The 25264-nt window shown below is 41.4% G+C and overlaps 1 protein-coding gene across 1 annotated transcript in view; it reads left to right on the forward strand.

Moving 5' to 3' along the window:
- Positions 1–351: 351 nt before the first annotated feature.
- The window catches only part of atp6v1ba (ATPase, H+ transporting, lysosomal, V1 subunit B, member a), a 158683-nt gene continuing 133770 nt past the window's right edge, over positions 352–25264 (forward strand). The window contains exon 1 of the mRNA XM_061911041.1: positions 352–557. Within this exon, the coding sequence (XP_061767025.1) occupies positions 452–557 (106 nt within the window). The 5' untranslated portion in view covers positions 352–451. The remainder of the gene's footprint in view (positions 558–25264) is intronic.

Consider the following 25264-nt stretch of genomic DNA (forward strand, 5'->3'; position numbering starts at 1 on the left):
ATAAATAATTCATTAGCAACCCATCTTTCAATAAATTTAGATTTATTCTTGTATGAATAAGCGGTAGGAAATGGATGGATGGAAGGATATATATATATATATATATATATATATATACATGTATATATATATATATATATATATATATATATATATATATATATATACATACATATATATATATATATATATATACATACATATATATATATATATATATATATATATATATATATATATATATATATATATATATATATATATATATATATATATATATATATATATATATATGAGAGAAATACACAAAATACATATCCTTCAAAATAGACTTCATTGGGGCGCTTAACCGTGACGCCACATCCGGTACAGCTAGAGCACATCCGGACAGTCATATGATCATCTTTTCCCTGTCGTCTGAGGATCTTTCTGACGGTGTTTTATTCCAGCGATGGCGACTTTAGTGGCAAATAGAGCGATGGACAACGGCTTGGCGGCAGCGGTGAGGACTCACACCCAAGCTGTGACCAGAAATTACATCTCTCAACCGAGACTAAGTATGTCAACACAGCTAGCTGCCCATCGCTAGCGGCTCTTAGCCTCCATTTGACGCAATGCCTTTGCAGATAAACGAATGGATTTATACATCTTGTATCGTACATTGTAGAAATAGTAAAGTATAGTCGAGTGGATGACACGGAAGACGACGTGTTACTGTCGTTTTAGTTAAAAATTGACACTTCCTCAATGAATTAAAAATGACAGCTGATAAGCAGCTGGTGATAAAAATGACAGGTAAATGATGCCTTACTCCTCTGATCAACTTTGGTCGGTGATGATATTTGAAATTCTTGTATTTTTGATGAAGGTCATTTTTCGTGTCATTCGCATCCTTGCTAGTGGTTGCTAAGTGTCTAATGCGTTCTTGTGTTGGCCCCCTACTTTGTCGTGTCATGGCCACTAACTTGATATATTTTTGTGAAGTAAATTTTGTATTCATAGTGTATTGTTGATAGTTGAATAGTATACTGCCAATACAGCACAATTGTCAGCAGTTCGTCCAACGTTGATTGACTGCTCATTGTATATATTAGATACTGTGGAGGACAATGTTTTATTTTACAAGGGTTGCTTTTTGTTCCCTTCAACGCAGATAAAGGAACTTCAGCTTTAGACTGGTGACAGATGGAACAGTCACATGACCGGTGGAAAAATATGTCATGTGACTTGGTCACATGAATGTGGCAGCATGCACACTTATTGAAACTTCCACAGCTTTGTATGACATGTTTAACTTCCTGCAATAATAAGTGGATGTTAGACACCATTGGTCATTCAATCAAGTACTTATTAAGGTATACTGACGGGTTAATGTTGGCATAAAAGTATTGAGATTAATGGTTTGTACTTGTATAGCGCTTTTCTACCTTCAAGGTACTCAAAGCGCTTTGACACTACTTCCACATTTACCCATTCACACACACATTCACACACTGATGGAGGGAGCTGCCATGCAAGGCGCTAACCAGCACCCATCAGGAGCAAGGGTGAAGTGTCTTGCTCAGGACACAACGGACGTGACGTGGTTGGTACTAGGTGGGGATTGAACCAGGGACCCTCGGGTTGCGCACGGCCACTCTCCCACTGCGCCATGCTGTCCCTAGATTCCTTGCATATTGTACTTAAAGGCACATGTCAATATATTACAAGATAGCACTAAAGTTATTTATTTTCAGAAGTTCAATTAAAACTAAGGGGCAGCACGGTAAAACAGGGGGTTAGTGCATGTGCCTCACAATCTTGAGTTCAATTCCGGGCCACGGATTTTTCTGTGTGGAGTATGGCTGCAACTAACGATTAATTTGATAATCGATCAATCTGTCGAATATTACTTCGATTAATCGGATAAAAAAGACAAACTAAATTTCTATCCTTTCCAATACTTTATTTAAAAAAAAAACACACATACTGGCACCATGTCCTTTCGACCTGCCAAACATAACAATAACAAAGCAAGTGTTAGAAAAATGTTTTTTTTTAATAAAGTGCACAATTGTCATGCACAATAGCAATAATTTTGCTTAGGGGAATTTCAAACCTGCCTACTACCTATTCCAACCATTCTGCAATGTTGGATGCTGAATGTCTTTCCTGTAGTGGCATGATCGTAAGGCAGATTGACTTCATGTTCCATTCGTCTCCAATGTAGTGGCATGTATTGCCGAGGTAGGCTTCCGTGTCTATACTTGTCCACACATCAGTGGTAAGAACAATGTTGCTCCGGGTGGCTTTAATGTCAGTTTACACAGCTTGAAATGTCTGCTCATACTTCCTCTCCATCAGTTTGGTAAAATGGGTCCTCGAGGGGAAGAGTGTAACCAGGGTTGAGGACGTAAATAATTTTTCTGAAACAGTCATCCTCCACCATTGATAGTTGCCTCATGTCAGGGTGAAGCGGGGGTGTTAATTGTAGCATCCCAGAAGAGTTAGTGCTGCAAGGGTTTTTATTCTGTTGTGTTACGGTGCGGATGTTCTCCCCAAATGTGTTTTTCATTCTTGTTTGGTGTGGGTTCACAGTGTGGCGCATATTTGTAAAAATGTTAAAGTTCTTTATGCGGCCACCCTCAGTGTGACCCTTATGGCTGTTGATCAAGTATGCCTTGCATTTACTTGTGTGTGTTAAAGCCGCATGTATTAAGTGACTGGGCCGGCACGCAAAGCCAGTGCCTTTAAGGTTTAATGACACTCTGTATTTCTCCTTTTAGAAAACAAACTATTTTTTTTATGTACTACGAAGTGGAACAATTTTTGCTTCCTCTTTGTCTGTCCTTTATGGCGCCACTAGCCCCCACATTGCGGTTCTGCACTGTGCAATGAATTGTGGGAGATGCATTTTATTTTCCATCCATCCATCCATCCATTTCCTACCGCTTGTGCCTTTCAAGGTCGCGGGGGAAGTAAAAGTGCCTGTACACGTACTAAGTTTTTGTTTGCAACCGTGAGGCATCACAGCATTATTTATACAATTTTGAAACTTACACCTCTACAATACCCTTACATCGCTGTTGGAGACTGTAAATTGTCCATAGGTGTCAATGTTTGTGTGAATGTTTGTTTGTCAATATGTTCCCTGCGATTAGCCATGATAATTTGGGTTAGCTTGTCAATGAGCCAGTCCATTGTACGTTAGCATTAAGCTAGCGGCATTATAGCCAACCGTCATGCTGCATACTGTAAATGTATTGCTTTTTTTCAGTGTATTCCAAACTACTCTATTCATTTAGTTGATTGATTAATTGATACTTTTATTAGTAGATTGTACAGTTCAGTAAATATTCCGTACAATTGACCACTAAATGCTAACACTCGAATAAGTTTTTCAAATTGTTTAAGTCGGGGTCCACGTTAATCAATTCATGGTAATAATTAACATAATTCCTACATGTATGCACATTTCTTCTGTATATATAATGTACTTTAGTGTGCTTGGTTTTACAGTGACTTCATTGTGGTGAATATCAACAAAACACCTGGTTATTTTTTTCATTTCTAATTCAAAAGACTGTTTACATGTTTGGCAAACTAAAGAGATTGCAGAATATAGTGTAACCTTTGTTACCTTATACAATAAGCAGCAACAATTGAAATTGCACTGAAAAAAGAGATCACATTCTACCAAGTAAAATTCTCTGTGTTACAGGGGAACTGCAATTTTGCCTATGGCTTTTAATCATTATGAGAGATAAGAAGACAAAAGTTTTTTTTTGGGCTTTCTAACATATACAAATCAGCTCGTTCTTGGTGGCTAGCACGGCAGCTAATTGGAGCAATAATTTCTACCTATAAATCACTGTAAAAAAATATCAACTATACTTAATTTATGTTCCGTAACCTGTGTAATAACCAAACTGTAGCAACATTGTTATTGTAAGAGCCAACACTGAGGAACAGATTTTGTAACGTAGTAACATGTCTGCGTGATTTGGTATTAACCGTAAAAGCCAGCTGCGGAAATAGATAAGCTAGCTTTTGTGTTCGCACAAAACTCGTTTGAGTTTGTGATGCACAACTTGTGATAACACACTAATCTGTAATGACTGAAACACATGAACAATCATATTACAGTATCTGTAAAGTATTATTCCACATATGGTTTGTTTGTACACATGTAGCCAGACAGCATATGATGACACACACATGACGTGCTGCGTGTATTATGGACAATAGAAAACATTTCTCTTTCGATGGACAGTTTTCTGTTTGGTCCAGCTGGCGGGGACGTTTTTTCAGTTTTTTTTGGTGTAAGTACACCATTTATGTCGAAATAGCTTGTCTTAAAATTGCACATTTTGCAGCTTCGATTAGTTTTCACTGCACTCTCACGGCTTCCGTCTGCTCCACTTTGTCCTCTTTCTTCGTGCTTGCTTTCGGAAGCAATAATTCACCCACCGTATGTTTAGCTTCAAAAAGATAAGGTTGTGAATCCTCATTTGTCCAAAAATAGTCGTCTTTGGTGTCTGTTACCAGGTCTGCAATGTTTAGAAGACGCACACAACTTTGTATCCGGAAGTAGGAACATATTTAATGCCAGAGTTCACACGTGCGCTGCTATGGCTACGGAAATCAATGCGCCGAGGAATTCGTTCCGGCTGTGCATTATCTGTCCATTCACTTCCGCTTATCTGAGGTCGAGTCCTGGGGGCAGCAGCCCAAGTAGAAAAGCCTAAACTTCCCTCTTACCAGCCAATTTGTCCAGCTTCTCACGGGGGATTCTGAGGCGTTCCCAGGCCAGCCGGGAGACATAGTCCTCCCAACATATCCTGGGTCTTTCCCGTGGCTTCTTACCGGTGGGACATGCCCTAAACACCTCCACAGGTCCGGGTGGCATCTTGACCAGATGCCTGAACAACCTCATCTGGCTCCTCCTGGTGTGTAGAAGCAGCAGTTTTACTTTGAACTCTTCCCGGATGACAGAGCTTCTCACCCCATCTCTAAGGGAGAGCACCGCCACCAGACAGAGGAAACAAATTTTGGCCTTACGTACCCGTGATCTTGTCTTTTCGGTCATAACCCAAAGGTCATGACCATAGGTGAGGATGGGAATGTAGATCAACCGGTAAATTGAGAGCTTTGCCCCCCCGGCTCAACTCCTTCTTCACCACAATGAAGACGTAGCACCGATCCATCTGTCGATCTCACGATTCATTCTTCCCTCACTCGTGAACAAGACTCTAAGGTACTTGAACTCTTCCACTTGGGGAAAGATGTCTTCCCCAACCCGCAGATGGCATTCCACCCTTTTCCGGGCAAGAACCATGTTCTCAAATTTAGTGGTGCTAAATCTCATCCTAGTCGCTTCACACTCTGATGCGAAACGATCCATTGAGAGCTGAAGATCCTGGCCAGATGAAGCCATCAGGACCACTTTATCTGCAAAATGTGGAGACCTAATCCTGCAGCCACCAAACAACGCCATGTCTCCGCTTAGGAATTCTGTCCTTAAAAGTTATGAACAGGATCAGTGACAAAGGGCAGCCCTGACGGAGTCCAACCCTCACTGAAAACAGGTCCGACTTACTGCCAGCAATGTGGGCCAAGCTTTGACACTGATCATACAGGGAGCAGACCGCCACAATCTCACAGTCCGATACCCCAAACTACCAAGCACTCCCCACAGGACTTCCTGAGGGACATGGTCGAATGCCTTCTCCAAGTCCACAAAGCACATGTAGACTGTTCGGGCAAACTCCCATGCACTCTCAAGGACCCTGCCCAGAGTACAGAGCTGGACCACAGTTCCACGACCAGGACGAATACCACACTGCCCATCCTGAAGCCGAGGTTTGACTATCAGACGTAGCCGACTCTCCAATACACCTGGCTGAGGAGTGTGATCCATTGATAGTTGGAACACACCCTCCGATTCCACTTCTTAAAGGCCTACTGAAATTAGATGTTCTTATTTAAACGGGGATAGCAGGTCCATTCTATGTGTCATACTTGATCATTTCGCGATATTGCCATATTTTTGCTGATTTATTAGAGAACATCGACGATAAAGTTCGCAACTTTTGGTCGCTAATAAAAAAGTCTTGCCTTTACCGGAAGTAGCAAACGATGTGCGCGTGACGCCACTGGTTGTAGGGCTCCTCACATCCTCACATTGTTTATAATGTGAGCCTCCAGCAGAGAGAGTTATTCGGACCGAGAAAGCTACAATTTCCCCATTAGTTTGAGTGAAGATGAAAGATTTGTAGATAAAGAAAGTTAAAATGAAGCACAAAAAGAAAAAAAAAAAAGAAAGAAAAAGCGATGGCTCCAGGCGGCAGCAGTTGGATAATTTCATATGTAATTAGACACATTTACTAGGATAATTCTGGAATATCCCTTATATGCTTATTGTTTTAATAGCGTTTTAGTGAGATTGTAAAGACATACCTGAAAGTCGGATGGCTGCGGTGAACGCCAGTGTCTGTCAGAGAAGCCAATGGAGCAGCCTGGATCACAGCTGCCTTTTTGATAGCTGCTGCAGGAGGAAGTCCCATAATCCACTGATGTTTCCAGTAAGAGCTGACCTAATATCACAATTTTCCCATCCAAAAACTTGCTGGTTGACTTAGAAAACCTGTTCGCTTGACCGCTCTGAGTTAAAGCTTCACAACAAACAAGGAAACACCTGCTGTGTCTCGGTTGCTAAAGTCAGCTGCAATCCACCGCTTTCCACCAACCGCATTATTCTTTATAGTCTCCATTATAAATTGAACAAATTGCAAAAGATTCAGCGACACAGATGTCCAAATTACTGTGCAATTATGCAATGAAAAGAGACGACTTTTAGCCGTGTGTGGTGCTGGGCTGAAATGTCCCCTCCAACAAATAACGTCACGCGCATCATTCCCCGACGATTTCAACAAGAAACTCCGCGGGAAATTTAAAATTGTAATTTAGTAAACTAAACCGGCCTAATTGGCATGTGTTGCAATGTTAATATTTCCATCCATCCATCATCTTCCGCTTATCCGAGGTCGGGTCGCGGGGGCAGCAGCCTAAGCAGGGAAGCCCAGACTTCCCTCTCTCCAGCCACTTCGTCTAGCTCTTCCCGGGGGATCCCGAGGCGTTCCCAGGCCAGCCGGGAGACATAGTCTTCCCAACGTGTCCTGGGTCTTCCCCATGGCCTCCTACCAGCTGGACATGCCCTAAACACCTCCCTAGGGAGGCGTTCGGGTGGCATCCTGACCAGATGCCCGAACCACCTCATCTGGCTCCTCTCGATGTAGAGGAGCAGGGGCTTTACGTTGAGCTCCTCCCGGATGGCAGAGCTTCTCACCCTATCTGTAAGGGAGAGCCCCGCCACCCGGCGGAAGAAACTCATTTCGGCCGCTTGTACCCGGGATCTTATCTTTTCGGTCATGACCCAAAGCTCATGACCATAGGTGAGGATGGGAACGTAGATCGACCGGTAAATTGAGAGCTTTGCCTTCCGGCTCAGCTCCTTCTTCACCACAATGGAGCGATACAACGTCCGCTTTACTGAATACGCCGCACCGATCCGCCTGTCGATCTCACGATCCACTCTTCCCCCACTCGTGAAGAAGACTCCTAGGTACTTGAACTCCTCCACTTGGGGCAGGGTCTCCTCCCCAACCCGGAGATGGCACTCCACCCTTTTCCGGGCGAGAACCATGGACTCGGACTTGGAGGTGCGGATTCTCATTCCGGTCGCTTCACACTCGGCTGCGAACCGATCCAGTGAGACCTGAAGATCCCGGCCAGCAGAGACCTAATCCCGTGGGCACCAAACCAGATCCCCTCAACGCCTTGGCTGCGCCTAGAAATTTTGTCCATAAAAGTTATGAACAGAATCGGTGACAAAGGACAGCCTTGGCGGAGTCCAACCCTCACTGGAAACGTGTCCGACTTACTGCCAGCAATGCGGACCAAGCTCTCACACTGATCATACAGGGAGCGGACTGCCACAATAAGACAGTCCGGTACCCCATACTCTCTGAGCACTCCCCACAGGACTTCCCGAGGGACATGGTCGAATGCCTTCTCCAAGTCCACAAAGCACATGTAGACTGGTTGGGCAAACTCCCATGCACCCTCAAGAACCCTGCCGAGAGTATAGAGCTGGTCCACAGTTCCACGACCAGGACGAAAACCACACTGTTCCTCCTGAATCCGAGGTTCGACTATCCGGCGAAGCCTCCTCTCCAGTACACCTGAATAAACCTTACCGGGAAGGCTGAGGAGTGTGATCCACGATAGTTGGAACACACCCTCTGGTCCCCCTTCTTAAAGAGAGGGACCACCACCCCGGTCTGCCAAACCAAAGGTACCGCCCCCGATGTCCACGCGATGCTGCAGAGTCTTGTCAACCAAGACAGCCCCACATCAGCCTTAAGGAACTCCGGGCGGGTCTCATCCACCCCCGGGGCTTTGCCGCCGAGGAGCTTTTTAACTACCTCAGCAACCTCAGCCCCAGAAATAGGAGAGCCCACCACAGATGCCCCAGGCACCGCTTCCACAAAGGAAGACGTGTTGGTGGGATTGAGGAGGTCTTCGAAGTATTCCCTCCACCGATCCACAACATCCGCAGTCGAAGTCAGCAGAACACCATCCGCACCATACACGGTGTTGATAGTGCACTGCTTCCCCTTCCTGAGGCGGCGTATGGTGGTCCAGAATCGCTTCGAAGCCGTCCGGAAGTCGTTTTCCATGGCTTCCCCGAACTCTTCCCATGTCCGAGTTTTTGCCTCCGCGACCGCTAAAGCTGCACACCGCTTGGCCCGTCGGTAACCGTCCACTGCCTCCGGAGTCCTATGAGCCAAAAGAACCCGATAGGACTCCTTCTTCCGCTTGACGGCATCCTTCACTGCTGGTGTCCACCAACGGGTTCTGGGATTACCGCCACGACAGGCACCAACAACCTTGCGGCCACAGCTCCAATCAGCCGCCTCGACAATAGAGGTTCGGAACATAGTCCACTCGGACTCAATGTCCCGCACCTCCCTCGTGACATGTTCAAAGTTCTCCCGGAGGTGTGAATTGAAACTTTCCCTGACAGGAGACTCTGCCAGACGTTCCCAGCAGACCCTCACAGTGTGCTTGGGCCTGCCAGGTCTGTCCGGCATCCTCCCCCACTTTCGCAGCCAACTCACCACCAGGTGGTGATCGGTAGAAAGCCCCGCCCCTCTCTTCACCCGAGTGTCCAGAACATGAGGCCGCAAATCCAATGACACAACTACAAAGTCGATCATGGAACTGCGGCCTAGGGTGTCCTGGTGCCAAGTGCACATATGGACACCCTTATGTTTGAACATGGTGTTTGTTATGGACAATCTGTGACGAGCACAAAAGTCCAATAACAAAACACCACTCGGGTTTAGATCCGGGCGACCATTCTTCCCAATCACGCCTCTCCAGGTTTCACTGTCGTTGCCAACATGAGCGTTGAAGTCCCCCAGTAGGACAAGGGAATCACCCGGGGGAGCACTTTCCAGTACTCCCTCGAGTGTACCCAAAAAGGGTGGGTATTCTGAACTGCTGTTTGGTGCGTAAGCACAAACAACAGTCAGGACCCGTCCCCCCACCCGAAGGTGAAGGGAAGCTACCCTCTCGTCCACTGGGTTGAACTCAAACGTGCAGGCTTTGAACCGGGGGGCAACGAGAATTGCCACCCCAGCCCGTCGCCTCTCACTGCCGGCAACGCCAGAGTGGAAGAGGGTCCAGTCCCTCTCGAGAAAACTGGTTCCAGAGCCCTTGCTGTGCGTCGAGGTGAGTCCGACTATATCCAGCCGGAACTTCTCTACCTCGCGGACTAGCTCAGGCTCCTTCCCCCCAGTGAGGTGACGTTCCACGTCCCAAGAGCTAGCTTCTGTAGCCGAGGATCGGACTGCCAAGTGCCTTCCAGCTCACAATGCACCCGACCTCTATGGCCCCTCCCATGAGTGGTGAGCCCATTGGAGGGATGACCCACGTTGCCTCTTAGGACTGTGCCCGGCCGGGCCCCATGGGGACAGGCCCGGCCACCAGGCGCTCGCCATCGTGCCCCAACTCCGGGCCTGGCTCCAGAGCGGGGCCCCGGTGACCCGCGTCCGTGCAAGGGAAATCTGAGTTCATTTTGTTGTAATTCCGTAGAAGTCTTTGAGCTGCTCTTTGTCTGATCACTCACCTAAGACCTATTTGTCTTGGGAGACCCTACCAGGGGGCATGAAAGCCCCCAGACAACATAGCTCCTAGGATCATTGGGACACGCAAACTCCTCTACCACGGTAAGGTAGCAGCTCAGAGAGGAGGGTAGCAGCTCATAGAGGAGTTAATATTTCATCATTGATATATAAACTATTAGACTGCGTGGTGGGTAGTAGTGGGTTTCAAGGCCTACTGAAACCCACTACTGGTGGGTATTTGTGGGTTTCAAGGCCTACTGAAACCCACTATTACCCACCACGCAGTCTGATAGTTTCAAGGCCCACTGAAACCCACTACTACCCACCACGCAGTCTGATAGTTTATATATCAATGATGAAATATTAACATTGCAACACATGCCAATACGGCCTTTTTAGTTTTCTGAAATTTTAATTTTAAATTTCCAGGGAGTTTCGTCTTGAAAACGTCGTGTAATGATGACGTGTACGCAAGACGTCACGGGTTTTTAGGAAGTATGAGCGCTGCACACACACACAGTTAAAAGTCGTCTGCTTTAACGGCATAATTACACAGTATTTTGGAGAACTGTGTTGCTGAATCTTTTGCAATTTGTCAATTAATATTGGAGAAGTCAAAGTAGCAAGATGGAGTTGGGAAACTTTAGCCTTTTAGGCACACAAACACACGGTGATTCCTTGTTTAAAATTCACGGAGTTGAAACTTTCCTATTGATCAGAGCGGACATGGATTCCGACCACTTGTCAACCAGCAGGTTTCGGTGAGAAAATTGTGGTTAAAAAGTCACCACCTACCGGATATCAGCTGAGCTAGCGCCTCCCGTACAGCTGCCGTCGACTTCCCTGAGACACTGCGCGTCAACACCCAGCCGTGGACGTACACTTCCGACTATCAGGTACTGTTAAACTCAATAAAACACAAGCCCGAATAGCACTTTTTGTTGGAGGCTCCCATTAAAAACAATGTGAATATGTGAGGAGCCCCCACTCGTGTGACGTCATCGTCTGATACTTCCGGTAGAGGCAGGGCTTTTCTCCAGTTGCAACTTTATCGTGGATGTTCTTTACTAAATCCTTTTCAGCAAAAATATGGCAATATCGCGAAATGATCAAGTATGACACATAGAATGGACTTGCTTTCCCCGTTTAAATAAGAAAATCTCAATTCAGTAGGCCTTTAAAGAGAGGAAACACCACCCCGGTTTTCCAATCCAGAGGTACTGTCCATGCACCAAGACAGCCCCACAGCATCTATAGCCTTAACGAACTCCGGGCGGATCTCACCCACTCTCGGGACCTTGCCACCTAGGAGCTTTTTAACTACAAACCCTGTTTCCGTATGAGTTGGGAAATTGTGTTTGAGGTAAATATAAACGGAATACAATGATTTGCAAAAAATTTTCAACCCATATTCAGTTGAAAATGCTACAAAGACAACATATTTGATGTTCAAACTGATAAACATTTTTTTTTGCAAATAATCATTAACTTTAGAATTTGATGCCAGCAACACGTGACAAAGAAGTTGGAAAAGGTGGCAATAAATACTGATAAAGTTGAGGAATGCTCATCAAACACTTATTTGGAACATCCCACAGGTGTGCAGACTATTTGGGAACAGGTGGGTGCCATGACTGGGTATAAAAACAGCTTCCCAAAAAATGCTCAGTCTTTCACAAGAAAGGATGGTGCGAGGTACACCCCTTTGTCCACAACTGTGTGAGCAAATAGTCAAACAGTTTAAGAACAACGTTTCTCAAAGTGCAATTGCAATAAATTTAGGGATTTCAACATCTACAGTCCATAATATCATCAAAAGGTTCAGAGAATCTGGAGAACTCACTACACCTAAGCAGCATGGCCGGAAACCAACACTGAATGACCGTGACCTTCGATCCATCAGACGGCACTGTATCAAAAACCGAAATCAATCTCTAAAGGATATCACTACATGGGCTCAGGAACACTTCAGAAAACGACTGTCACTAAATACAGTTCGTCGCTACATCTGTAAGTGCAAGTTAAAGCTCTACTATGCAAAGCGAAAGCCATTCATCATAAACATCCAGAAACGCCGCCGGCTTCTCTGGGCCCGAGATCATCTAAGATGGACTGATGCAAAGCGTAAAAGTGTCCTGTGGTCTGACGAGTCCACATTTCAAATGCTTTTTGGAAATATTCAACATCATGTCATCTGGACCAAAGGGGAATCGAAACATCCAGACTGTTATCAACGCAAAGTTCAAAAGCCAGCATCTGTGATGTTATGGGGATGCATTAGTGCCCAAGGCATGGGTAACTTACACATCTGTGAAGGCACCATTAATGCTGAAAGGTACATAGAGGTTTTGGAACATATGCTGCCATCTAAGCGCCGTCTTTTTCATGGATCCCCCTGCTTATTTCAGCAAGACAATGCCAAGCCACATTCAGCACGTGTTACAACGGCGTGGCTTTGTAAAAAAAGAATGCGTGTACTTTCCTGGCCCGCCTGCAGTCCAGACCTGTGTCCCATCGAAAATGTGTGGCGCATTATGAAGCGTAAAATACGACAGCGGAGACCCCGGACTGTTGAACGACTGAAGCTTTACATAAAACAAGAATGGGAAAGAACTCCACTTTCAAAGCTTCAACAATTACTTTCCTCAGTTCCCAAACGTTTATTGAGTGTTGTTAAAAGAAAAGGTGAATATAACACAGTGGTGAACATGCCTTTTCCCAACTACTTTGGCACGTGTTGCAGCCATGCAATTCTAAGTTAATTAATTTTTGCAAAAAAAAAATAAGTTTATGAGTTTTAACATCAAATATCTTGTCTTTTTAGTGCATTCAATTCAATATGGGTCAAAAAGGATTTGCAAATCATTGTTTTACGTTTATATTTACATCCAACACAATTCCCCAACTCATATGGAAACATGGGTTGTACCTTCCTCACCATACACGGTGTTGAAAGTGCACTGCTTCGCTTTCCTTCAACCATGTCCCTCGGAAAGTCCTGTGGGGGAGTGCTCCGAGACTATGGGTTATCAGATGGTGTCTGGATGTGGGGGGCTGCTCCCTGTTTGATCAGTGTCAGATCTTGGTCCACATTGCCTAGGACGGTGTTTTTCAACCACTCTGCCGCGGAACACTAGTGTCCCGTGAGATATTGTTTGGTGTGCCGCGGGAAATTATGTAATTTCAACTAATTGGGTTAAAAATATTTTTTGCAAACCAGTAGTTATTGTCTGTGTTGTCAAGAGCTCGGTACAGTAACAGTGTAATACACTTCCATATCAGTTGGTGGCAGGAGGTAGTTAATTAACTTTTTAGATATCTGGAACATCTGCGATGAGGTTTCAATTTGTCAAGGGTGTACCCCTGCCTTCCGCCCGATTGTAGCTGAGATTCGTTCCAGCGCTCCCCGCGAACCCAAAGGGAAAAAGCGGTAGGAAATGGATGGATGGATGTTGGGAATATGGTTTGTTTAGATCAGGGGTCTCAAACTCAATTTACCTGCGGGCCTCTGGATGCAGAAACTGGGTGAGGCTGGGCCGCAAGATAAGATTTCTTAAAAATATATATCATGTACTTTTTAATTAATTCACCTTCTTTGAATGGCTTTCCCGCCCTTGCCAACTCTCTGGATTTTTTTTGGTAAACATCCGAATATCAGTGCACTTTCCGACAATCTCCCAAGGCGTTCATTCTCCCCATTTTTCCCGGACAACATTATGGGCGTGCCGCGATGACACTGCCTTAAGCGTCCCCTACAATCTGCCGTCTCGTCCGCTTTTCCGGCCCAGTCAAATATTGTATGAGGCTTCTACAAACCCACGGGGGTGACTGCAAGACATACTTGGTCAACAGTCATACAGGTCACACTGAGGGTGGCCGTATAAACAACTTTATCACTGTTACAAATATGCGCCACACTGTGAACCCACACCAAACAAGATTGACAAACACATTTTGGGAGAACATCCGCACTGTATCACAACATAAACACAACAGAATAAATACCCAGAATCCAATGCAGTCCTAACTTTTCTGGGCTACAATAGGGGGCGGGGCTGGGGGGTGCGGGGGTGTATATTTTAGCCTGGTGTCAAGCCAAATTTGTGCCCAGCCAAAATAAGTGCTCGGGGGGGTGTGCGCATGAATGCATTTCCCCCAGGAAATTAATTGCAACAGCGATAATTTCAGCACATTGTTTATTAATTTATACAAGTCAAAATAATATTTCACTAGTCAACTTATTTAGGTCTAAAACAAACAAAGAAAAAGATGTAAGGCCACTGAAAAAAGCTACTTCATGGAGTTGTCTGCACAGCCAGGATTTGAGGCTCTATCTCGAGGGACCAAGAAGAAAAGCCGCTCGGACTTTGCTCAAAATTGTCTTGTGTTTTAAATGAATAAACACAGCTATTAGAGCTTCGCCGATAATGTCATATCAATGTATTTCGCGAGAGACATACTCGATATCAATAGAAAATGTGTTCGATAAAATATTCAATATATATTTATATTTTTTGGACAATTGGGTCGCTTTATTCTTATTTCTGCAGGACACAACCAGACACATTTGCCAGTTGCCACTACTGCTTGCTCTCTCCTCACTCTTCCACCCACTCGCTGACATCACTTACCCCCCCACACACACAAGAGGACACACACATGAGCTAGTCTCATAACACTAGTGTGGTTGCACTGTCTCTGTGGATTAACTGGATGTAGTGAGAAGAAAAACTGTAATATCTTGATATAGCAACTCAGTAACAGAAATTCTCCTTTGGTTTTGTTGGTTTTAATCCAGATGGTGCACCAACATGCTGACACTGCCAATGTGTCCTTTTAATGAGTAGCTTCTCAAACTCGTATGTGTAGTGTTCAATAGCTTATACACTACTGCCATGTAGTGTCTCAAATCTGCAACTACCTTCAAACCTACTTTAATTATTTTGTTACATTAGCCTCACTCATCCTAGCTACCAGACACCTTCTCCACTGATAAATAGAACTTTTGGTAATTTGGAAATTGTTTTACCATATTTCTTGGCAGGCCTAAATAAGTCATAAAAAGTAACAATAATGATTGATATTGAACAATATTAAAAACGTATATTGTGATATACTTTTCCGCCATATCGCCCAACCCTAATTGCTATACTTGCTTTTACAAACCCCAAAACCAGTGAAGTTGGCACATTGTGTAATTTGTAAATAAAAACAGAATACAATAATTTACAGATAATTTTCAACTTATTTCCAATTGAATAGAATGCAAAGACAAGATCTTTAATGTTCGAACTTAGAAACATATTTTTTTTTTTGCAAATAATCATTTACTTAGAATTTAATGGCAGCAACACATTGCAAAAAAAGTTGGCACAGGGGCATTTTTACCACTGTGTAACATCCCCTTTCCTTTTAACAACACTTAGTGAACGTTTGGGAACTGAGGAGACCAATTTTTTAAGCTTTTCAGAGGGAATTATTTCCCATTGTTGTTTGATGTACAGCTTAACTTGTTCAACAGTCCGGGGTCTCCGTTGTGTTATTTTAGGCTTCATTTTGCACCACACATTTTCAATGGGAGACAGGTCTGGACTACAGGCAGGCCTGCATTCTTTTATTATGAAGCCAAGCTGTTGTAACACGTGGCTTGGCATTGTCTTGCTGAAATAAGCAGGGGCGTCCATGATAACGTTGGGAGGACACATCGTTTACAGTTTCCAAAAACAATTTGAAATGTGGACTTGTCAGACCACAAAACACTTTTCCACTTTGCATCTCCATTTTAGATGAGCTTGGGCCATCGAAGCCGGCAGCGTTTCTGGGTGTTGTTAATAAATGGCTTTTGCTTTGCATAGTAGAGTTTTAACTTTCACTTACAGATGTAGCGACAAACTGTAGTTACTGACAGTGTTTTTTCTGAAGTGTTCCTGAGCCCATGTGGTGATATCCTTTACACACTGATGTCGCTTTTTGATGCATTGAGGATTTTGAAGGGATCAAAGGTCCGTAATATCATCCCTTACGTACAGTGATTTCTCCAGATTCTCTAAACCATTTGATGATAGTACAGACCGCAGGTGGTGAAATCCCTAAATTCCTTGCAACAGCTCGTTGAGAATTGTTGGTCTTAAACTGTTCAGCAATTTGCTCACGCATTTGTTCACAAAGTGGTGACCTTTGTCCCATCCTTGTTTGTGAATGACTGAGCATTTCATGGAAGCTGCTTTTATACCCAATCATGGCACCCACCTGTACCCAATTAGTTTATTCTCCTGTGGGATGTGCAAAATAAGTGTTAGATGAGCATTCCTCAATTTTCTCAATCTTTTTTGCCACTTGTGCCAGCTTTTTTTTCAAACGTGTTGCAGGAACCAAATTTCAAATGAGCTAAAATTTGCAAAAAATTACAAAGGTTTTCCAGTTCGAACGTTAAGTATCTTGTCTTTGCAGTCTATTCAGTTGAATATAGGTTGAAAAGGATTTTCAAATCATTGTATTTTGTTTTTATTTACAATTTACACAAAGTGGCAACTTCACTGGTTTTGGGGTTTGTAAATTACTCTTTTCTCCCCACTTAGAAATGTTACAAACTGTCCCATGCGGCGTTATGCCAAATATCCGGATGTTTTGAGACAAACATTGATAATTTAAAAATGCTTATTCAATGTATGTACTGCTTATGCTACATCCTGGAATCTCTCTGAGCTGCCACCTAATCGTGGTAGAGGATATTGAGTGTCCCAGTGATCCTATGTTGTCAAGGGGGCTTCTATTCTTCTTTCTTGAATAAAACAGTACTGTAAACACACATGTAGCATTGCATGTTGTCGTCAATAAATGATACATACCAACATTGAGATTAGTTAAGTGCAAATCTTTTGTCTTGAATAAAATATAACTGCACATTGTATGCAAATAAACTCCAACATTGAAAGTTGTCTATAGTTTTAGTGTTTGGATAAACATAGGCTTTTCCATTATGTATTTATGGTTACCAACTCTTTCGCAATCTGTGACTGCATTAGTGATTGTTTTCCATAGTGATTCTTTCTTGTCAGACTCATACATGATACCTTGAGTAGTAATTCCTTCACTGTAAACTGCTTTTTAGGTGGAGTTTGTTGTTGCGTTGTTGTTGTTGTTGTTGTTTGTATTTCTCCCACGTGGCGACTGCTTCTGTTTAAGATGCCAAAATAAGTTTGTTGCCTTTTTTAAACATACTTTGCAGGATACAGTTCGATGTCTGCAAATCCAAACTGACCACACAATTCTTTTCTTTTGAACAAACTTCTCTCCCTCTCTCTTGTTCGCATTAGCATTAGCCATGTTGTTGCTCTTTAAGTGAATCTATGCTAAGGAAAAGTGGAAGGAGGATGGAAGCTCCTGTGGGCAAATAATGTTCCGTAGCAAGAGGAGACAAATGTTGACTTTTTATATTTCAAATCGTATGCAACAAAAAATTCAAGATTGACTATAAAATGTATTCACCGGCATAGCTAATCTATATTTTTTAGGGATAACTATTAGACAACTAATCATCGAGACTAATAGCATTATGAAGCTGTCACTTATTCAGTTGCTCAAATGTAACCATCTGCTTTAAAATTTAACTATATATTTTAAAGTTTGTGGTAACAAAAAATAAAGATGACTACTTCATTACAAAATAAATATTAATACTGTAACTGTGCTGCTCATTTGGCTGTTACAAAACAATAAATATTAAACTTTTGTTTATTCAAAAGCAAAAACAGGCAAAGTGTTGATAAAAACTAAGTAAACATTATTTTTAGAAATGTATACTGCAATCGGAATTGGCCACTTTTTGGAGACAAAGTATGTGAGTGTCCATTGCTGGTTTATAGTGTGGCTTTTAATGCTGATCACTTATCTTTTTTTTTTTTTTGGTTTCCTGGCTGACAAACGGCCAACACCTAATTATGTGTCTTCATACACAGTGAGGATCCCCTGCTGTAAATTACACTTCCATTACAGCACATAAAATGCATTTTGTAATTTCTTAAGTATCATTTAGAGACAGACCGATACCAATTGTTATTGGCGAAGGAGGCGATAATCTATATTTGGAGCCGATATTAAGTTACAGTTAATGTAACAATAATACTTTTACAAACTCTTAACACTTGTTAACACTTCACTTTGTTTAAATGTATAAAGCATGTTCATTAGAAAAAAAAAAAAGTACATTAAAACAAACAAAATCAGAAAGTGCAGGGAATTTCTTAGACAGTAGTATCTCTTAAAAAGGTGAATAAAAATGTTAAAAAATAAATACCTCCCTGATATTTTGTATCCTTAAAATAATTTGTATCCCTTAATAAAAAAATAAAATAAATAGAGTCGCCATACAATTCCAAATGGAAGTGGTCGGTTTTTAGCTTCTTACATTGTCAAGCTCCCATTTTCCTTTATATACTCTTTAGAAGAAATACTTTGGAAGATAACTTTGTACAAACAGAGGGGATGTAGCTTGCAGCGCTTTTATTGTGAAGGCTGGAACCGTGCGATTGGTCTTTTGGCTCTTGACAGCGGTTGTGTTGTCAGAAAGACGAGTCTGTTCGAATAGAACGTGCTTCTGGAGTTTCTCCTTGCCGTCTTTTCTTTATAGTTAGCCTCTACCATTTCATCGGTCATCTTACAAAACCTTCAGTTGCCGCGTATGTCAATCAAGTGACAAATGTCTTGTGATGATGGATGATAGACTGACGTCTCCTTTTGTTTTCAACTCTACCCCATCGACCGTTGTAGACAAAAAGCTCTAAGAAATTATCATTCCTAACCCAGAAAATTGTAAAATCTGGAGTGTGCCTAAATATTTGCCTTCATCAACGTTTGGGTGGACTGTATTTATTTGTACTTTGTGCAGATACATTAGCAAAAGCTAATATTAATTAGCAGGCTTTAGCAGGGCCCTGCACTAGCCACTTGCTTAAACAAATTAGTACGGAGGCTGTTAGCTGACAAACAGTACCTGCCGCAAATACCATATTTTTCGGACTATAAGTCGCAGCTTTTTTCATATTTTGGCCTAGGGTCCGACATATACTCCGAAGCGACTTATGTGTGAAATTATTAACACATCACCGTAAAATATCAAATAATATTATTCTTCTCATTCGCGGAAGAGACTAAGAAAATGTCAGCAATCGTCACACACACGTCAGCCAATAAGAATTCGGTGGGGGAGGGTCATGGCAGAAGTGCATTGTGGGTCATGGAATGCTAACTGCTATATGCTACTGCCGTAGCTATTAAAATAGATCATTTCGTCGTTGGCGGTAACTTATAAAAACTGTGAAAAGCTGAACAAAAATGGCACCGAAAAGGAAATCATGTACTGCAGATTACACAATATCAATTAATATTATTTATCTAATTCGCGGAAAAGACAAATAAAATGTCAGCAATCGTCACACACACATCAGCAATCGTCACACACACGTCAGCCAATAAGAATTCGGCGGGGGAGGGTCATGACAGAAGTGCATTGTGGGTCATGGAATGCTAACTGCTATATGCTATATGCCAGTGGTTCTCAAACTTTTTTCAGTGAAATTTTTTTTAATTCAAGTACCCCCTAATCAGAGCAAAGCATTTTTGGTTGATAAAAATGGATAAAGAAGTAAAATACAGCACTATGTCATCAGTTTCTGATTTATTAAATTGTATAACAGTGCAAAATATTGCCCATTTGTAGTGGTCTTTCTTGAACTATTTGGAAAAAAGATATAAAAAATAACTAAAAACTTGTTGAAAAATAAACAAGTGATTTGTTTATAAATAAAGATTTCTACACATAGAAGTAATCATCAACTTAAAGTGCCCTCTTTGGGGATTGTAATAGAGATCCATCTGGATTCATGAACTTAATTCTGAACATTTCTTCACAAAAAATAAATCTTTAACATCAATATTTTTGGAACATGTCCACAAAAAAATTTAGATGTCAACACTGAATATTGCAATGTTGCATTTCTTTTCACAGTTTATGAACTTACATTCATAGTTTGTTGAAGTATTATTCAATAAATATATTTATAAAGGATTTTATAATTGTTGGTATTTTTAGACGATTTTTGAAAAACCTCACGTACACCCATTTGAGAACCACTGCTATATGCTACTGCCGTAGCTATTAAGATGGATAATTTCATCGTTGACGGTAACTTATAAAAACTGAGAAGGGCTGAACAAAAATTGGACCGAAAAGGAAATCATGTACTGCAGATTACAAGCTGGACGTAGTGAAATATGCAGCAGAAAACGACAAGAGGAAGCGGCGCTTACCTTTGGAGTTGGCAGAGTTGTTTAGAAGCGACATAGAGGAAGAAGATTTCATCGGATTTATTGATTAGGAGTGACCGATTGTTTGGTAAACGTATAGCATTTTCTATATGTTATAGTTATTTGAATGACTCTTGCCATAATATGTTACTTTAACATACCAGGCACGTTCTCAGTTGGTTATTTATGCGTCATATAACATACAGTTATTCAGCCTGTTGTTCACTATTCTTTATGTATTTTAAATTCCCTTTCAAATGTCTATTCTTGGTGTTAATAAATGTTATTAATTACTTGGTAAAGTAATTAATCTGTTAACAAAACCCCCAAAAACTTTAACTGTCATGCAGCTGAAAGTACATTCATATGAGGGCAGCATGTGCGTGCGTGCGTATGCATGCCTTTAAAAGTTGGTGTATGTTGCCAAGTTACGTGTGACAATAGCGAAAGTTTCAGCTGTTTGCTTTATAAGTTAGCAGTGGCAGTTTTTCGGCTCTGTTGAATCTTTTTACCGGCTTGTGTTACCTTTTGTTACTAATGAGGAAGTTGTTGCCTTCCCCTGCCGGCCGCCACAGCAACGGCGCAGGCACATCGGATGTGTACGAAGTTGAATGTGGTGGGCTGTTTGCAATGTACGGTAGTGACATCCAGACACGTGCCAGACGTGTCGGGCGGGTCACCTTAGCTGGCGTATCGCAGCGTACTTAGATCTGTAACGGACCAAGCAAATCCAACTGTTTAAAGCAGGAGTGCCCAAACATTTTGACTTGGGGGCTGCATTGGGTTGGCCGGGGGCCGGGCTATATAAATTTTAATATATATATATATAAAAAAAAAAAAAAAATATATATATATATATATATATATGTATATGTGTATGTGTATGTATATATATATATATATACATATATATATATATATATATATGTATACACAAATACATATGTGTATGTATATATATATATATATATATATGTATATATGTGTATGTAGATATATATATGTATATATGTGTATGTAGATGTATATATGTGTATGTAGATATATATATATATATGTGTATGTAGATATATATATGTATATATGTGTATATACGAATATGTGTATGTAAGTGTGTATATATATATATATATATCTATATTCTATATACAGGTGCTGTTCATATTATTAGAATATCATGAAAAAGTTGATTTATTTCAGTAATTATATTCAGAACGTGAAACTTACATATTATATCAATTCATTACACACATAGTGATATATTTGAAATGTTTATTTCTTTAAATTTTGATGATTAGTACTCACAATTACTGAAAATCCCAAATTCAGTATCTCAGAAAATTAGAATATTAGTTACGACTAGTACCCAAAAATATTTTTTAGAAATGTGGGCCAACTGAAAAGTATGAACATGGAAAGTTTCAGCATGTACGGCAATCAATACTTAGTTGCAGCTCCTTTTGCCTGAATTGTTGCAGCAATACGGCTTGGCATGGAGTCGACCAGTCTGTTGCACTCCTCAGGTGTTATGAGAGCCCAGGTTGCTTTAATAGTGGCCTTCAGCTCTTCAGCATTGTTGGGTCTGGCATCTCGCATCTTCCGCTTCACAATACCCCATAGGTTTTCTATGGGGTTAAGGTCAGGTGAGTATGCAGGCCAATCAAGAACAGGGATACCATGGTCCTTAAACCAGGTACTGGTAGATTTGGCACTGTGTGCAGGTGCCAAGTCATGTTGGAAAATGAAATCTTCACCTCCATAAAATTGGTCCGCGGCAGGCAGCATAAAGTGTTCTAAAACTTCCTGGTAGACTGCTGCATTGACCCTAGAACTCAGGAAACACAGTGGACCAACACCAGCAGATGACATGGCACCCCAGACCATTACAGATTGTGGAAATTTGACACTGGACTTCAGGCAACGTGGATTCTGTGCCTCCCCTGTCTTCCTCCGGACTCTGGGACCTTGATTTCCAAAGGAGATACAACATTTTAGCAGTCCAGTCCTTTTTGTCTTGAGCCCAGGCGAGACACTTTTGACGTTGTCTCTTATTCAAGAGTGGCTTTACACAAGGAATGCGACAGCTGAAGCCCATATCTTGCATACGTCGGTGCTTGGTGGTTCTTGAAGCACTGACTCCAGCTGCAGTCCACTCTTTGTGGATCTCCCCCACATTTTTGAATCGGTTTTGTTTGACAATCCTCTTCAGGGCGCGGGTATCCCTCTTGCTTGTACACTTTTTTCTACCACATCTTTGTCTTCCCTTCGCCTCTCTATTAGTGTGCTTGGACACAGAGCTCTGGGAACATCCAACCTCTTTGGCAATGATCTTTTGTGTCTTGCCCTCCTTCTTTAAAGTACCAATGGTCATCTTTTGGACAGTTGTCAAGTCAGCAGTCTTCCCCATGATTGTGTGTCATACAGAATCAAAACGAGAGACAATTTAAAGGCTTTTCCAGGTGGTTTGAGTTAGTTAGAGTGTGGCACCAGGTGTCTTCAATATCTGAACTTTTCACCATATTCTAATTTTCTGAGATTTTGAATTTAGGGTTTTCATTGGTTTTCAGCTATAATCATCTCCTTTTTGGCAAAAAACACTTGAAATGTATCAGTCTGTTTGGAATGAATGTATACATTCTACAAGTTTGACTTTCAAATGGAATTAATGAAATAAATCAACTTTTTCATGATATTCTAATAATATGACCCGCACGTGTGTGTGTGTGTGTGTGTGTATATATATATATATATATTTGTATATATATATATATATATATATATATATGTGTATATATATGTATATATATATGCGTATATATATATATATATATATATATATATATATATATATATATATATATATATATATATATCTACGTATATATATATATATATATATATTCATCGCGCATTAATTGACTTAAAGAGTGCGCACTTGCTGCGTGCTCGCCTGTTATCGATGAAAAAATGCATTTTTAGACAATATGATATGCCTGAGCGGCTAGGTAACACCAAGAGTAACAAGGTGGTGGTAAATGGATTAAAAAGGACAGATTTCAAAAATAATAATTAAAATTATAATTTTTTTTTTTTAAATATAGAACTTCCCGCAGATTTTGGACGCTGGCGGGCCGCATCCGGCCCGCGGGCCGTAGTTTGGGGACCCCTGGTTCAAAGAATCTTATATGTGTGATTGCTTTTACACAATTAAAAGAAAGCAAGGAGAGGGTCAGCACCGGATGTTGATGGGATGTGATTTCTTTTTTTTTTTATTTTGTTATTTGGATTTTTGAAATGTTCTTTTTTCTCTCCCCCAAACAAGTAACTCACATAAATTATATTAGAATAAAACTAAAAAACCAAAAAAACCCTCCATCTGTCAAATAAGTACAGGGAGATAATGACATGCGGCCACACACAAAGCAATCTTGAATCTTCCCAACACAGTGCAGCAATACACAACAGCAGACAAAAGGCTAATCAATTACCTACCTTTCAATTACTTTACTATTGAGGTTAAATTTGAGATCAGTCTCTTTATTTTTATTTTTTATTTTTTTTATTTGTCTTTATTTTTTTTTACATATTTTAGGAAACCATCATATACTCCCTGAAACTCCACAGAACAACCGTTCAAGGTCAGCCTAATGTTCTCCAATTGAAAAAATAAGGAATATCTCTAATCCAGCGGGTGTGGCAGGTAGATGCTGTTTCCTTCCGATTTGTCACGATGAGTCTTTTAGCGAACAAGTTAGTAAATGCTACCAGTATTAAAAAATGTCAGTCCAATAAGTACACAAGGATGGGCAAAGCCAAAACATTTGTATTAAAGGGGAACATTATCACCAGACCTATGTAAGCGTCAATATATGTAACTTGATGCTGCAGAAAAAAGACCATATATTTTTTTATCCAATTTCCGAACTCTAAATGGGTGAATTTTGGCGAATTAAACGTCTTTCTATTTATCGCTCTTGGAGCAATTACGTCAGAACGTGACGTCACCTAAGTAATAAAGCCGACATTTTCTCAAACACATTACAAACACCGCGTCTCAGCTCTGTTATTTTCCGTTTTTCCGACTCTTTTCTGGAACCTTGGAGACATCATGCCTCGTCGGTGTGTTGTCGGCGGGTGTAACAACACTAACAGTGAGGGATTCAAGTTGCACCACTGGCCCAAAGATGCGAAAGTGGCAAGAAATTGGACGAAATTTGTTCAAAATACGAGGGTGTGGGGAAAGCCGACGAAATGGTCAGTCGTTTGTTCCGCACACTTTACCGACGAAAGCTATGCTACTACAGAGATTCAAGATTGTGTGGATATCTTGCGACACTCAAAGCAGATGCATTTCCAACGATAAAGTCAAAGAAATCTGCCGCCAGACCCCCATTGAATGTGCCGGAGTGTCTTCACATTTTACCGGCGGTGCTAAGGCAAGACATGGCACAGAGATGTATGGATAACCTGCAGATGCATTTCCAACGATAAATCACAAAGGTGAGTTTTGTTGATGTTGTTGACTTACGTGCTAATCAGACATATTTGGTTGCAGCATGACTGCCAGCTAATCGATGCTAACACGCTGATTAGGCTAGCTTTATGTACATTTGAAACTATATTTACATCCAAAGTAAAGAAATTCAATGAAGTGTCGATGAAGGGCGGGAGTAACTATGAAAGGACAGCATCGAAATATATTTTATATTGGTATGGCAATATTGTTTCACATACATACCTCTTTCTAAAATATATCGTAATAACTCGTGATTCTGGTATATCGGCCA

The sequence above is a fragment of the Nerophis ophidion genome, linkage group LG09 (genome assembly GCF_033978795.1).
Source record: "Nerophis ophidion isolate RoL-2023_Sa linkage group LG09, RoL_Noph_v1.0, whole genome shotgun sequence".
Lineage (NCBI taxonomy): Eukaryota > Metazoa > Chordata > Actinopteri > Syngnathiformes > Syngnathidae > Nerophis > Nerophis ophidion.